Source organism: Gasterosteus aculeatus, chromosome X, assembly GCF_964276395.1.
Source record: "Gasterosteus aculeatus chromosome X, fGasAcu3.hap1.1, whole genome shotgun sequence".
In the NCBI taxonomy this organism is placed as follows: domain Eukaryota; kingdom Metazoa; phylum Chordata; class Actinopteri; order Perciformes; family Gasterosteidae; genus Gasterosteus; species Gasterosteus aculeatus.
This window is the reverse complement of record NC_135698.1, coordinates 3,591,335-3,605,301: the sequence shown is the minus strand read 5'-3', so window position 1 is coordinate 3,605,301 and position 13,967 is coordinate 3,591,335. Positions and strand designations below refer to the sequence as shown.

General features: G+C 44.4%; 1 protein-coding gene and 1 non-coding gene across 2 annotated transcripts; one reads left to right on the top strand and one right to left on the bottom strand.

The window, feature by feature from the left end:
• Positions 1-2,853: 2,853 nt before the first annotated feature.
• On the bottom strand, positions 2,854-2,925 carry trnap-agg (transfer RNA proline (anticodon AGG)). Its single transcript has one exon. It is a non-coding gene; the product is annotated as a tRNA-Pro (tRNA).
• Positions 2,926-11,850: 8,925 nt separating this feature from the next.
• LOC120809773 (histone H3) lies at positions 11,851-13,301 on the top strand. The gene has a single exon (XM_078082587.1). It carries the CDS (start codon positions 11,884-11,886, stop codon positions 12,292-12,294), a length of 411 nt encoding a protein of 136 aa, XP_077938713.1. The 5' UTR covers positions 11,851-11,883; the 3' UTR covers positions 12,295-13,301.
• The last annotated feature ends 666 nt before the right edge of the window (positions 13,302-13,967 follow it).

The window sequence follows — 13,967 nt, the reverse complement described above, 5'->3', positions numbered from 1 at the left end:
GCAATGACAGTGTTTTAGAAAGACACAAAAACTGACATTAAGTCAGGTTTCTCTCTCACACATAAAGTGCAATGATTTGCCGAAAATGAAATGTTTAATTACAAATTCTCAGTTTCAGTTATTGAGACTGTACTTGCAATGTGTTTACTGTACATATTGCTTCTTTAAGAGAACAGGACAAACGGCATCTGCAATTTCACTTTGAAAAAAATATTTAGCGGACTGATGGCTCAAAGTATTATTGACATCGTCCAGGATTTTAACCAGCAGGCCTTATTTATATAGATTTAGAAGGTGATGGAGCGGATTATTTCGCTCTCTTCAGTCTTGACATACAGATTCTGCTCTGGTCATCTCATCTTCTGGTACCAAATCTTATTTTGTCAAAAAATATTTCTGCTAATCAACTATTATGTCCCAATACACATTACACCAACACAATAGTGCATATCTCATCTCACATGGACAGGCCTCATCAAAAAACACACCTCGAGTTCCAAAACCCTCTGAGCCTATGCTGATTTCAGATATTGGGTTACATGAATAAGTTGTTTGAATAGATATATTCATGTGGGAGTTATGTGTTGGTGCCCACAAACACGTTATCTTGGACCGTGACTGTGGAACTCTTCAGTAATCAGTACTTTAAAAAGGATCTGTGGTTCACACCACTCACGTTGATGACATCAGGGTCATCAAGGGAGCCAGTTAACATGTTACCACATGTGCAAATAACTACTGGTTCACCAGGCCAGTGTTATACACAATACCATTAGACACACGAAACAAAGCTCTCTACAGACATGTGGCTGGCTCTTAAAAGAGCCTTTGTGGTAGATGGAGGTCTCCGGCTTTACTTCTTGGCGGGCTTCTCGGTCTTCTTGGGCAGCAGCACCGCCTGGATGTTGGGCAGCACGCCGCCCTGAGCGATGGTCACTCCGCCCAGCAGCTTGTTGAGCTCCTCGTCGTTGCGGACAGCCAGCTGCAGGTGACGGGGGATGATGCGGGTCTTCTTGTTGTCGCGGGCGGCGTTTCCAGCCAGCTCCAGGATCTCAGCGGTCAGGTACTCCAGCACGGCCGCCAGGTAGACGGGGGCTCCTGCGCCGACACGCTGCGCATAGTTCCCTTTGCGCAGATGTCTGTGGACGCGACCGACTGGGAACTGGAGTCCAGCACGAGAGGAGCGGGTCTTTGCCTGTTCGAGGACACCAACCTGTGCGCCATTCACGCCTAGAGGGTCACCATCATGCCCAAAGACATCCAGCTGGCCCGTCGCATCGGTGGGGAACGAGCTTAAACCGCCTGATTTTCACACAACGGCTCTTTTAAGAGCCACCTCACTACCTCTGAAGAACTTCTTTCTCAACACTGCCTTCTACATATTTCACAATATATATTTCCTAATTTGTAAATTGAAATTGAAAATATCCAATACCAAATTGTTCCGCATCAGACAAGTATCCACATGGTTTTTCCCATTTCCCAAGTTCCCAAATCCTATTTACTTCCTACTTGAATCATTTTTACCTGGGTCAAATCTCAAACACAGGTCTAATAATTAGGCCATATTGTGGCACATAGACAGTCATTAAGGCGCAACAATAGTTGTCTGAAGGTTCAGCTCAAGTCTAGAAGGCCCTACAAGTCATGATCAGATGAATCAGAATCAATTCTTTAGCATACCACCCAAAAATCGACTAGAATGTAGGAAATAACATCTACTGAAACCAAAATGTCCTGGGGCTTTACCTTCAGCTGTGTCTTTGCTTCTCAGAATGTAACCAATGTTGTCCATCTCCAGTAGGCCGCCCTCATCAACGATTCGACTAGATTGCAGGGCACAACATGGCTACAACGCCAAATGAATTCCATATTCCCTGATATTTGAGTCACGTGACTGCGAGCGCGGCAAAATTTTGGTCACTCCCGACAAAATCTCACTAAAAGATTTTTTTGAAAAGTTTGGAGCTCTATAAGTTTCCATACTTAGTTGCTGCTCAGCCGGTGAAAAATATGCCGTGCTTCTCCATTTCATCAGTAAATCTGTGATCGATACCGTGGTCTATTTAAGAAACCCGTGGACGCGCAGTTATTCCAGCTGTGTACAGCTGGATTGATTTCGCTCCATCCTGGCTCTGGCTAATGCCAAAAAATCATCAAGATTCAATAGATGTTAAGTCTTCCCTTCATTTCACATCGGTGTATGACCTGTGATTGAAATTATTTTGAGTTTTTTTTATGTCTTAGGAATTGAATGCATTGTAAATATTTTATGTTGTTCATGACATTTGGGTGGTGTGGTGGTTAGCACTATCACCTTGCAGAAAGAAGGTCCTGGGTTTGACTTTGCCCAGTGGCCTTTCTGTGTGGAGGCTGTATGTTCACCCTGTGTCTGCGTGGGTTTTCTCCAGGTACTCTGGCTTCCTCCCACAGTCTGAAGACATGGGATGACGTTAATTGGTAACTCTAAATTCCCTGTGTCAGTGTGGATGGTTGTATGTCCCTGTGTTAGCACTGCAATTGGCTGGCGACCAGGGTGTACCCTGTCTCTCGCCCCAAAGTTGGCTGCGATAGACTCCAGCCCCCCCAGCGACCCTGTGTGCAGGATAAGCGGTGTGAAGATGGATGGACATCCCTTGTAGTCTGTCCCAGGAGAGGGATCCCATCCTCTGCTGTTCTCCCTGAGGTTTTGTTTTTTTCCCCCACCATTGTTTTTTTTTTTTTTGAGGGAGTGTGCCAATGTGAGGGTTTCTGGACAGAGGATGTTGCATGTGTACAGACTCTAAAGCCCTCTGAGACAAATTTGTAATGTACAATTTTGGGCTGCACAAACAAAGATGAGTAAAAAAGTAAGGGCTCGTCCGGGATTTGAACCCGGGACCTCTCGCACCCTAAGCGAGAATCATACCCCTAGACCAACGAGCCATGCAAACTGGTCACAGCCTACAGATGAAAAAACTCAGCTTCTGCTGTGCTGATGTGGCATTTTTTAGAAGCACATCTTATCAGGTCATTGAGCTCCCTCTGCTGGTCATTTTTAATTAACCATCAGCACTTCACGTGTAGAGCGGTGCCTCAAATCTGAGGTTATTACCTGTAAATTGTCATAAAATGAAATGCGTAGCTCATAGTGTGAGTGTGTTTGAGTGACTCAAACACACGTCAAGTCAAAAAAATCACATATTTGGGAGTTTGATAGGCCTGCTGGCTGTCCCCGATGTTTTGTGTTATTAGTCTTGCTGTTTCCATTGTTTTCCATCAGCCTGTGTACTCAAACGATAGCTTAACCGAGACCTGGATCACACCTGAGAACACATCCACCCCAGCCGCTCTCTCCTCCGCCTTCTCCTTCAGCCACACTCCCAGGCCCACTGGTAGGGGTGGTGGCACAGGTCTACTCATTTCACCCAAATGGAGCTTTTCTTTCTACCCTCTACCACCATCCACCCCATTGTCCTTTGAATTCCATGCTGTAACAGTCACTCACCCGGTACAATTAACCATCGTTGTCCTCTACCGTCCGCCAGCCTCCTTAGGTCATTTCTTGGAAGAACTGGACATTCTCCTGTCCAACTTCCCCGAAAATGGACCTCCGCTCATCCTCCTAGGTGACTTCAACATCCAGACGGAGAAGTCATCTGACCTCTTACACCTACTTTCTTCCTTCGCTCTGTCACTCAGTCCCTCTCCTCCTACTCACAAAGCCGGCAATCACCTTGACTACATCTTTACTAGAAACTGCTCTACCACTAACCTCTCTGTAACTCCACTTCATGTGTCTGATCACTTCTTCATCTCTTACTCCCTTCCACTCTCTATAACTAACAAACCTCCCTCATTGACTAACTCTATACCGGCTCGTCGCAATATTCGCTCCCTCTCTCCCTCCTCGCTGGCATCCTCTGTTCTATCAGCTCTCCCTTCAACTGATTCCTTCACACTCTTGCATCCGAACGCTGCTGCAGAGACTCTCCTCTCAACTCTTTCCTCCTCTCTAGACTCTCTCTGCCCTCTTACGACACGACGGACTGGCAAATCCCCTCCGGCTCCGTGGCTGTCTCAACCGGTCCGTGCCATGAGAGCCACCATGCGAGCATCGGAAAGGAGATGGCGTAAATATAAACGACCTGACGACCTGCTTAAATTTCAATCTCTCCTCTCCTCGTTTTCTGCTTCTATCTCTGCTGCCAAAAGCGCTTTCTACCAATCCAAAATCGAATCGTCATTTTCTAACCCCAAAAAACTCTTCTCGATCTTCCCCAATCTCCTCGAACCCCCTACCCCTCCTCCCCCCTCCACCCTTCTTCCGGGAGACTTTGTCAACTACTTCACCAAGAAAATAGCTGACATACGCTCCTCCTTCTCAAACCCACCTCCTACTTCTCGCGTCGCACCGACCTCACCTCTTTCGCCCTCACTTTCCTCTTTCACTGCCCTCTCTCCCAACCAAATTCTTACCCTAGTAACCTCTGCCCGTCCGACCACCTGCCCTCTTGACCCCATTCCATCACATCTTCTACAATCTATCGCACCTGACCTTCTTCCGTTCCTCACCTGTCTCATCAACAACGCTCTGTTATCTGGCTGTTTTCCCAATTCTCTGTAGGAGGCACGAGTCAACCCCCTCCTGAAGAAACCTACCCTCAACCCTTCTGAAGAAAACAACTACAGACCGGTCACTCTCCCTTCTCTCGTCCTATCTCGACGGCCGCACCTACCGGGTAACCTGGCGAGGATCTGTGTCGGAACCTTGTCCTCTTACTACTGGAGTTCCTCAGGGTTCCGTGCTGGGTCCCCTCCTGTTTTCGCTTTACACCAACTCTCTTGGCGCTGTCATTCGCTCGCATGGCTTCTTCTACCACAGCTATGCCGATGACACCCAACTAATTCTCTCCTTCCCTCACTCGGACACCCAGGTGGTGGCTCGGATCTCTGCCTGTCTAACTGACATCTCTCAGTGGATGTCATTTAGCGGACGCTTTTATCCAAAGCGACGTACAATAAGTGCATTCAACCATAGGGTACAAACTCAGGAGAACAAGAAACAAGAAAGTGCAATTTCCTCAAATAAGCCAATTTACAGTTAGCTATAGATGAGTGACGTTACAAGTACAATTTAAGTGCTATAATTTGTTAGTCTTTAGTCGAGGTAGAGTCTGAAGAGGTGTGTCTTTAGTTTGCGGCGGAAGATGTGAAGGCTCTCTGCGGTCCTGGTGTCTTCAGAGAGCTCGTTCCACCATTTCGGCGCAAGGACAGCAAAGAGTCGAGATCTAGTCGAGTGTTTTGCTCTCAGTTAGGGAGGGACGAGTAGTTGCCCATCATGCCCAAAGACATCCAGCTGGCCCGCCGTATCAGCGGGGAGCGAGCTTGAAAAGTCATTTGAAAAAGGGGCCGGTGATACATTAAATACCTCAAATACTGGCCAAGGTGTGAGAAGACCAGGCAAGGTGTCCTGCAGCCCATGCTGAGAAACATCTTGTCGTGTTCAAGAAGGTTTATGTCATTGCTTATGAGGATTATCTTTACAGATGGCAACAAGACGTTGGGACCGTTGTAATCTGTGACTTTCCAATTTTTAATTTTGACTTATTCTTTATCTTCAGAGCGGAACAAGTATTCAAGAACATGTTGATGCAATCAAATGCACCACTCAACCGTATCTTCTAGCTGTTGGGATGAAGAGGAGCACCATCCATGAGTTCTTCATTATTCTGGACAAGCAGGTCATACTTTGCAAGTCAACCAGTACCCTAGGAGCTTTTGACGAACTCTTTAAAGCACACTTTGTATTTGGTACCATGTACAACCAGATGCTCCACAACATGTAGACCTTCATTCAGACAACCATTTACAACATAGATATTGGTCAAGTCCAGGAGTTTTATCACACACATATGCACCAGATCAGACATCGTTCATTTAATGTTTTCCACTTCACGACAGCCTTTTCTTTTTTTTTAAACCCGAGCACCGGGAGAAAACCACTTAGAGGAACACAAGGGCGTCTACCTCCTGACGCCAAACCCACTCCCTGTCTCCTCCACCACTTTCATAAAAAAACCCGAGCACCGGGAGAAAAAAACACATAAGAAGTCTACCTCCTACCACCACCTCCTACCACCACCTCCTCCTTCTCACCATCTTTTTTTAAAAACCCGAGCACCGGGAGAAAACCATATAGAGAAACACAAGGGCGTCTACCTCCTGACGCCAAACCCACTCCCTGTCTCCTCCACCATTTTTTAAAAAAAACCCGAGCACCGGGAGAAAAAAACACATAGAGGCAGATACTCCGTCTACCCGCTACCACCACCTCCTACCACCACCTCCTCCTTCTCACCATCTTTTTTTAAAAACCCGAGTACCGGGAGAAAAACAGAGGCAGAGAAACTACCTCCTGAAGGGCCTGTGGAAAAATCCACCGCCAGAAGCCTTCCTCCTCATCTTTGCCATCTCTGTGGCTCTGTCTTCCATCCTCCTCCCAAAGAATCCTAGGATTCTTTTCTTCATTCGGAGGCAAATATCCTCCAGGAGCCTCTGATCCTCGACCAGAAGGTTCTTATCCTCCTCCAGGACCATCTTTTCCTGCTCCAGGACCATCTTTTCCTGCTCCAGGACAATCTTTTCTTCCTCCAGAACCCATTTTTCCTGCCCCAGGACAATCTTTTCTTCCTCCAGAGCCCATTTTTCCTGGGCCAGGACCATTTTTTCTCCCTCCAGAACCCTCTTTTCCTGGCCCAGGAGCATCTTTGCCTCATCAAGAACCACGTTTTCCGCCGCTAGAACCCTATTTTTCTGCTCCAGGATCTTCTTATCTTCCTCCAGCTGCTTTGTCTTGGCCTGCTCAGCGTGGAGGGCAATAAGCAGGTTCTTGTGTTCTCCCATGAGAATCTCGTACTCTTCCTTACATTTTGTCTGGTCCTGGAAGAGTTTGGCTGTCTTCTCTGCGAAGTGGACCTCAAGCTCCTTACTAACCAGAAGCGGAATGTTTGCCTCATGATCTTTAAACATTTCCTTGAGACTCTCCTTCAGACCAGAGATTTCTGACCCTGGACTCTTGATGGTCTGTTCAGCCATGGCCATCTGCTGCTGCTCAGATATGGCGATTTCTTTCTGTTTATCCATGGCAATCTCTTCCTGCAGACTTCTCACCCTTGGCTTGGAAGGTCCTGGCTCATCTTCCTTTTTGTTGGCACGAGGCTTCTTCCAAAAAGCCATTGCACTGGAAAATGCTCTCCCTGTAGAAGTCTGGGGCATTTCTTTAGTACTTTTCTCCAGTTTGACCATTGTATTTCAATTTGGTGTGGAGTGCCTCTCTGGTGCAGCCTTATCTCTTGCTGTCTGGTCTCCAACTGACTGTTACCTTGTACCTTAGAAAGATGTGAGCTCTGTGCCAGCCAATCAGATGGCGTTGATGTCATTGACATCATCATCTCCATGGTTACGCCTGCTGGCTCAGATCTTCTGGTCAGTGACAATTCCGATGATGTCACAGAGGGAGTGACAGCATCAACTTTTTCTTTTTTTTTAATGTTTAATGTTTTAAGTTTATTGATTTTATTGTTTAGTTTGAATGTAAATTCTTATTTTTTAACTAATTTAATTAAATGACAATTTTTGATTTTATAGTTAAGGGCTTAGTTTTCTGGGTTATAAGTTTTTAGTTTGCTGATTTTTTATTTCAGCAACACAGTCTGCTTTCAACAACTATAGTGCCATAAGACAAGCTAACGAATCTCAGAACTTGAAACGATAAATTGTTTTTAATTTTCAGAGCACATATGAATAATTTGACCAATGTAACCAAACCCTTTTGTTTGGATCTAGAATGTACCCAGTTATTAAATGTTTGTGCAGATGGCCGAAGAGTTTACCAGGTCTCACCTGACTCACCACCAGACGGTGATCAGTTGACAGCTCTTCCCCTCTCTTTAGAGGGGCAGAGCTGCATTTGCAGTTGACGATCGCCGTAAAACATCATTAAAAAAACCCACAAAAGATATTCGGTCCATTGATACAAATTTCCCACTACCTTGGTTTGTTAAGCTTAGTTTTCCTTCCCTGTAGGGTTTGTATAATCAAAATATGCATTTACTCATTCATATTAATGCTTGGCAAGAGTGGACACCTAGGTTGAGATGGTCCCTTGTATTTTACACACACTATGAAAATGTTATGATTTCCTACTTCATTTACACACTTGTTATAATTCATCTTTATTTTGAGTGATAATTTGTTGTGTTGTATGTCGCGTTGCAAAAGGCTCAGCTCTGCACAGACTTAATTGATGAACCTCAAGAGACACCATCTTAAAACCAACCCTTTTTTATTAACCTCACACGTTAACGTAACTAGTCGACAACATCTGATAATTGTTCTACTTCAATCGCTAAAGGACAGACAGAACATTTAATAATATCTGAGATTTTTGGCATGTCTTATAGTAATAGTAGTCAACGATGTTACACAGTAAATAGTAATTAATGATATTACACAGTGAATAGTTACTACGTGTCCGCAGGGCAACAGCCAATCAGCTCCACTTGGCGTCAGCTTTGTTCCATCTGCTGAAAACAGTCTATTTAACGTAAATTCAAATAAGCTCAAGTCAATGACTGGCAGTAGAGAGGAATTTAATCTCAAACTATATGGTTCATATTATCAGGAATCAGGAACATTTATTACCAAATTATATCAGACATGCAAGGAATTTGACTTGGTGGTTGGTGCACAACATAGGAGAATAAGACAATGATAACAAGACAACGTGGTGCAAGAGGAATTTAAATTAAAAAATAAAGTTTTAAAAAGTTAGAAATAAGGTGCACCAGCAAATAGAACGTCACAAGTGTGTGTGTGCATGTGGGGTCTGAAGGGAGTGACCGGTGGGATGTCAGAGTCAGTCAGTGGGGGACCGGCTCTGTTGATGAGCCCGACTGCCGATGGGAAGAAACTGTTGGTGTGGCGGGAGGTCTTAGTCTTGATGGACCTCAGCCTCCTGCCAGATGGAAGAGACACAAACAGGTTCTGTCCGCGGTGAGAGGGGTCGGTTAAGCTCTTTTTAGCTCGCTTCAGGGTCCTGGACGTAGGGATGTGCGGTATGGTATAGCTTGTTGTGGCTGCTAGTGTTGCCACCAGAGGCTTTGCAAGAAATCGTTTTCTGATCTAACTTACGTCGGGTTTTCCAAAAGAGCCTCCAAACAGACACAGCTCCTCTCTTGGGCACAAGTTGCGTTGGTGCATCTCTGGTCTCTCCTTGTTTCTCCTTTATCGCTCTGAAGGCTTCATCTCGACTATTAGGCCTTCAGACATCCAGGCGACCTGAAATAAGACTAAGTATCTTTTCTTTAAACCAAGCAAGTCTGCTAAATGTGTTGTTGATTCTACTGTTTTAAGATAACTTGATTGCTAGCTTGCTTTAGCTCTTGCCGTTTCTTAGTGCCAGTGAAGCAAAAGAGACTTGAATCCTTAAACTATGGCGGCAAATCACTGTCAAAATTCGAGAGCCCAAATCAGGTTGATGCTCACGCGTAAATCAAACATCCGTGAGCAAATCTCCGTCTCGCGCTCGAAGGTGTTTTCTGCTGTTGTTCTTTTTGACAGTAAGGGGGCGGAGACAGTCACCATGGTCTCTACATTTAATTGGTAACAAACCCCGTCTTTGGATTGGCTGGAGTTCACAGAACTATAGAAGCCCATTTCCGCCCTGAAGAAAGGGGATAAAAGGTCTAAATTATGAGATAAAACGTTGTCAAAACACAAACGACACCTCTCTAATCGTAGTGGACCGTAGATGACAACCAGCTACAACCATCATTTAATTAATGCATTTTAGTGTTGACTCTTATCCAATGGTTTCCATCCTGTTAACGGTAATTTTAATAACAATTTACATTCTTATTTATTAATGGTGTCATACATTTCTATTGTAAATCCGTTGCTTTTAATGTCACTTTCAAGTAAAAAGTTTATAAAGTTTATATTATATATAAATTAACCCAATATATTAGATCACACTTAATAAGAATACACTGAATAAATACTATTTAGATATGCTGCGTATTTATATCTAATATACAATAGGGAGAATAATAATAATAACCCAAATAGGTAAAACCCCAAAACTCTCAAAAGACAGAGTGGACATGTCATCGGTGGGATTTAACGTCTATGACAAATGGCTTAAATATTTAGCTAATTTACTATGCAGAAATTTGTTTGTTTTTTATTAAACAGAGAAAAGATATAATCAAATATTTTTTTTCTCCATTACCTCTGCTGAACTCGCTTCTGTTCTGTCCTCAAAGAAAAAAAATGTATTTAGAAAAACAGTTATTTTGCCATCACGACTTAAACAAGTTCTTTGAGATACATTTGGGTTACTGAATTTTCTAACTGTAGGTGAAGTCAAAGTACGCAATTTAGAGCGTTCACTAGAACACACGATTACATAAAAACCATACGAACTTTTTTTTGAATAGTATATAGTTGTAACATACATTCCTAGATGTCTACCCAGTGATATTAAAAGTAATAAATATGGATGTAGTTGCAGCCTGATTAAATGTGTCTCCATGTGTTCTGACACCAATCCTGGTTTTCTCTTGTCTTTGCAGCCCAGCTAGTATAACAAATGTCACCTGCGTCGTTCTGCTTTGAAAACTTTACAGGAAGGGTGCCGGACAAACAAATCGCCTCCTTCATGGAGACCCACAGCAGCTGTGGTGTAAAGGCATTTGTGTATGTTGGACATTGGTTTCTGTTACTCGAGCTCACCACAACAGTGAATACTGATCACATTTCAAGGAAGAATGTATGACTGTTTCCATGGATTTCTTTGTTTTTTTTGCACAACTGCCATAGGGAGGCAGATTTGCGTGAACCACGATGTGAACTGGGCTCAGGATGCCTCCAAGCAGCAGCAAGTCACCGAGGGCTAGTGCTCGTCCTCCTGATGCTCGTCCTCCCGATGCTCGTCCTCCCGATGCTCGTCCTCCTGATGCTCGTCCTCGTCCAATCACTCTGCAGCTTACTTTCAAACACCCGTTAACCATTTGACCCATTAACCCTTGTTTTGCGTTATTCTTCATATTACCATTTTGCAAAATGTAAGTATATAAATAAATATCTGTTTGGCTGTTGCTTAGTCAAGCTTGAGAAGGGCCACAGCATGGTGACATTTCAGGGCTCAACCTGAAACTAACAATACAGCTCAAAGATGTCAGATAGCTAGATAATCTTCCAATACTTCACAAATCAAGTTGATTTGCTCTTATTTTGCTGAATGAATTTGCAGTGTAACACCCAGTTTAAAAACATTGTACTTGATAATGACAACGACCAACATCCTTATGATTCAAAACCAAAGCATATTGTCTTTCTCGTGCCATGTTTCTAACTGTATAGATCAAATTGAACCAGTTTAAGGATAAGAATCAGATTCAACTCCACCATATGTTTGAGGTAATATCAAACTGGATTCCCAGATATTAGAAGCCATCGTAAAACAAATGAAATGGAGGTATTACACTGTTATCTGGGTCTCCACTTCCACCAAGTGGTGGGGTGATAGATTTGCCCGTATTTATCTTACTACTAGAGGGCTCTCTAGTGTCACGCATTGAGAGAGACAGTCACTCATTTCGCTCTTTCAACAAAAAAGGAAGGAAATCCGCCCCGCAGCGGACAGTTTGAAATAGATTTCCACCAATGAGCATTGCAGACTCTCTTGTGGAGGCGCGGCTGAGCTCCAGGAGGAGTCCTCCACCAATCAGGAGCCGAGGTCTGAAGCTGCGTCACCCCTCCACAGCCGGTCCCCGCTTAAATAGCAGCGCGTCTCCTCCCGACCTGCATACTTCTTCCGACCAGAGATACTAGTGAATCATGGCACGAACCAAGCAGACCGCCCGTAAGTCCACCGGAGGCAAAGCCCCAAGGAAGCAGCTGGCCACCAAGGCCGCCCGTAAGAGCGCCCCGGCCACCGGCGGCGTGAAGAAGCCTCACCGTTACAGGCCCGGTACCGTGGCCCTGAGGGAGATCCGTCGCTACCAGAAGTCCACGGAGCTGCTAATCCGCAAGCTGCCCTTCCAGCGTCTGGTGAGAGAAATCGCTCAGGACTTCAAGACCGACCTGCGCTTCCAGAGCTCCGCTGTTATGGCTCTGCAGGAGTCCAGCGAGGCTTACCTGGTGGGCCTGTTCGAGGACACCAACCTGTGCGCCATCCACGCCAAGAGGGTCACCATCATGCCCAAAGACATCCAGCTGGCCCGTCGCATCCGCGGGGAGCGAGCTTGAAAAGTCTGCTCCTACTAACACCACAACGGCTCTTTTAAGAGCCACCTCACTCTCTGTAAAGAACTCATTCCTTAACGTGACCATAATCAATTCATGATAATAGTGACAATAGTCACTATTGATTAGATTTTGGTAAATTGTCTCAGTCAAGACACAGTGCAAAGTGACATGTGATTAAACACATTGTACAATAAGTTGTATGTATTCTGGCGAAGAAGACCGTTGTCTGATTTACATTACATTTACATTGATTGATTTACATTAACGTTACTACAGTGAACCAGTCGACAAATCATCAGACCGAATAAGAATAAACATAATTCCAAATGAATATCTGCTGATGGATTTGAGTTAAATCAAGATCATCATCGATATTTTATTCAAAAGCAATTTTGAAAACTTGCCGTTCACAAAATTCACAAAAGTCTACTCAGATATTGATCTTTACAGCATTTATTTGGTCCTGCAGAAGACAACAAAACACAGACATTCGTTCAGCAGGAGGCGCTGCAGAACCACGTTATAGCCCCGCCTTCGTCTTCCATCACGTCCTCAGACTGGCTTTAAATATCTGTGAACTGACTCGTGTTCATCATCTTTGTACCAAACCGACCAGTGAACATGAGCGGAAGAGGGAAGGGAGGAAAAGGACTCGGCAAAGGAGGCGCCAAGCGTCACCGTAAAGTCCTCCGTGATAACATCCAGGGAATCACCAAGCCCGCCATCCGCCGTCTGGCTCGCCGCGGCGGAGTGAAACGCATCTCCGGTCTGATTTACGAGGAGACCCGCGGTGTGCTGAAGGTCTTCCTGGAGAACGTGATCCGCGATGCCGTCACCTACACCGAGCACGCCAAGAGGAAGACGGTGACCGCCATGGATGTGGTCTATGCCCTGAAGAGACAGGGACGCACCCTGTACGGCTTCGGAGGATAAACCCCGACTTCTGTTACCAACACACAAACGGTCCTTTTAAGGGCCACCCACGTTCTCTATAAACAGCTGACTTCCTTGTAAATAACCAGTGACCAGAACGCTATGATCAAATTGTTACCACGTGTCCATATGAATACAATACCAACGTACTTGTACACAATGAGCACATCACTGGCAGCTGACCAATGATCTTGTCCTGACATAACCTGCTTGCCCTACATATTTCAAGATTTAAAGTTTAAGAGAGTGAGTACTAAATTGAACCACATGTCATTAACATACCTTAATCTTTGCTCCTCCTGAGTTTCTCCCGCGGTTGTCAGTTTGAAAATCTTCCGTTGCCAACTTTGGGACTCTTTGGGGTAAAGAGGTTTACGGATGCGCTCTTTAGCGCCATCTATCGTCGGGGAGTTTAAAAAGGAATGAACGCGCTTCTGCCTTAAATCAGAATTATTTTTTTTTGCCTTGAGAAATTGGTTGTGTGGCGTGAGTGTGTGTGAAAACTATGGAATGCCGTTTTAGTCAAAAATGAATAAATACATAAATAAATGAATAAATACATGAAATATCCACTTTTCATTTCATGGTACTTTTATTTTATAATGCCACTTTTCATTTCCACAGTCTTTTATTTCATAATGCCACTTTTCATTTCATGGTACTTTTATTTCACAATGCCACTTTTCATTTCCAGAGTCTTTTATTTTTAATGCCGTTTTACATTTGCAGAGACTTTTATT

Excerpts from the sequence above, each read along its gene's own strand:
- LOC120809773 (XM_078082587.1), top strand. The coding sequence starts at position 11,884 with ATGGCACGAACCAAGCAGACCGCCCGTAAGTCCACCGGAGGCAAAGCC.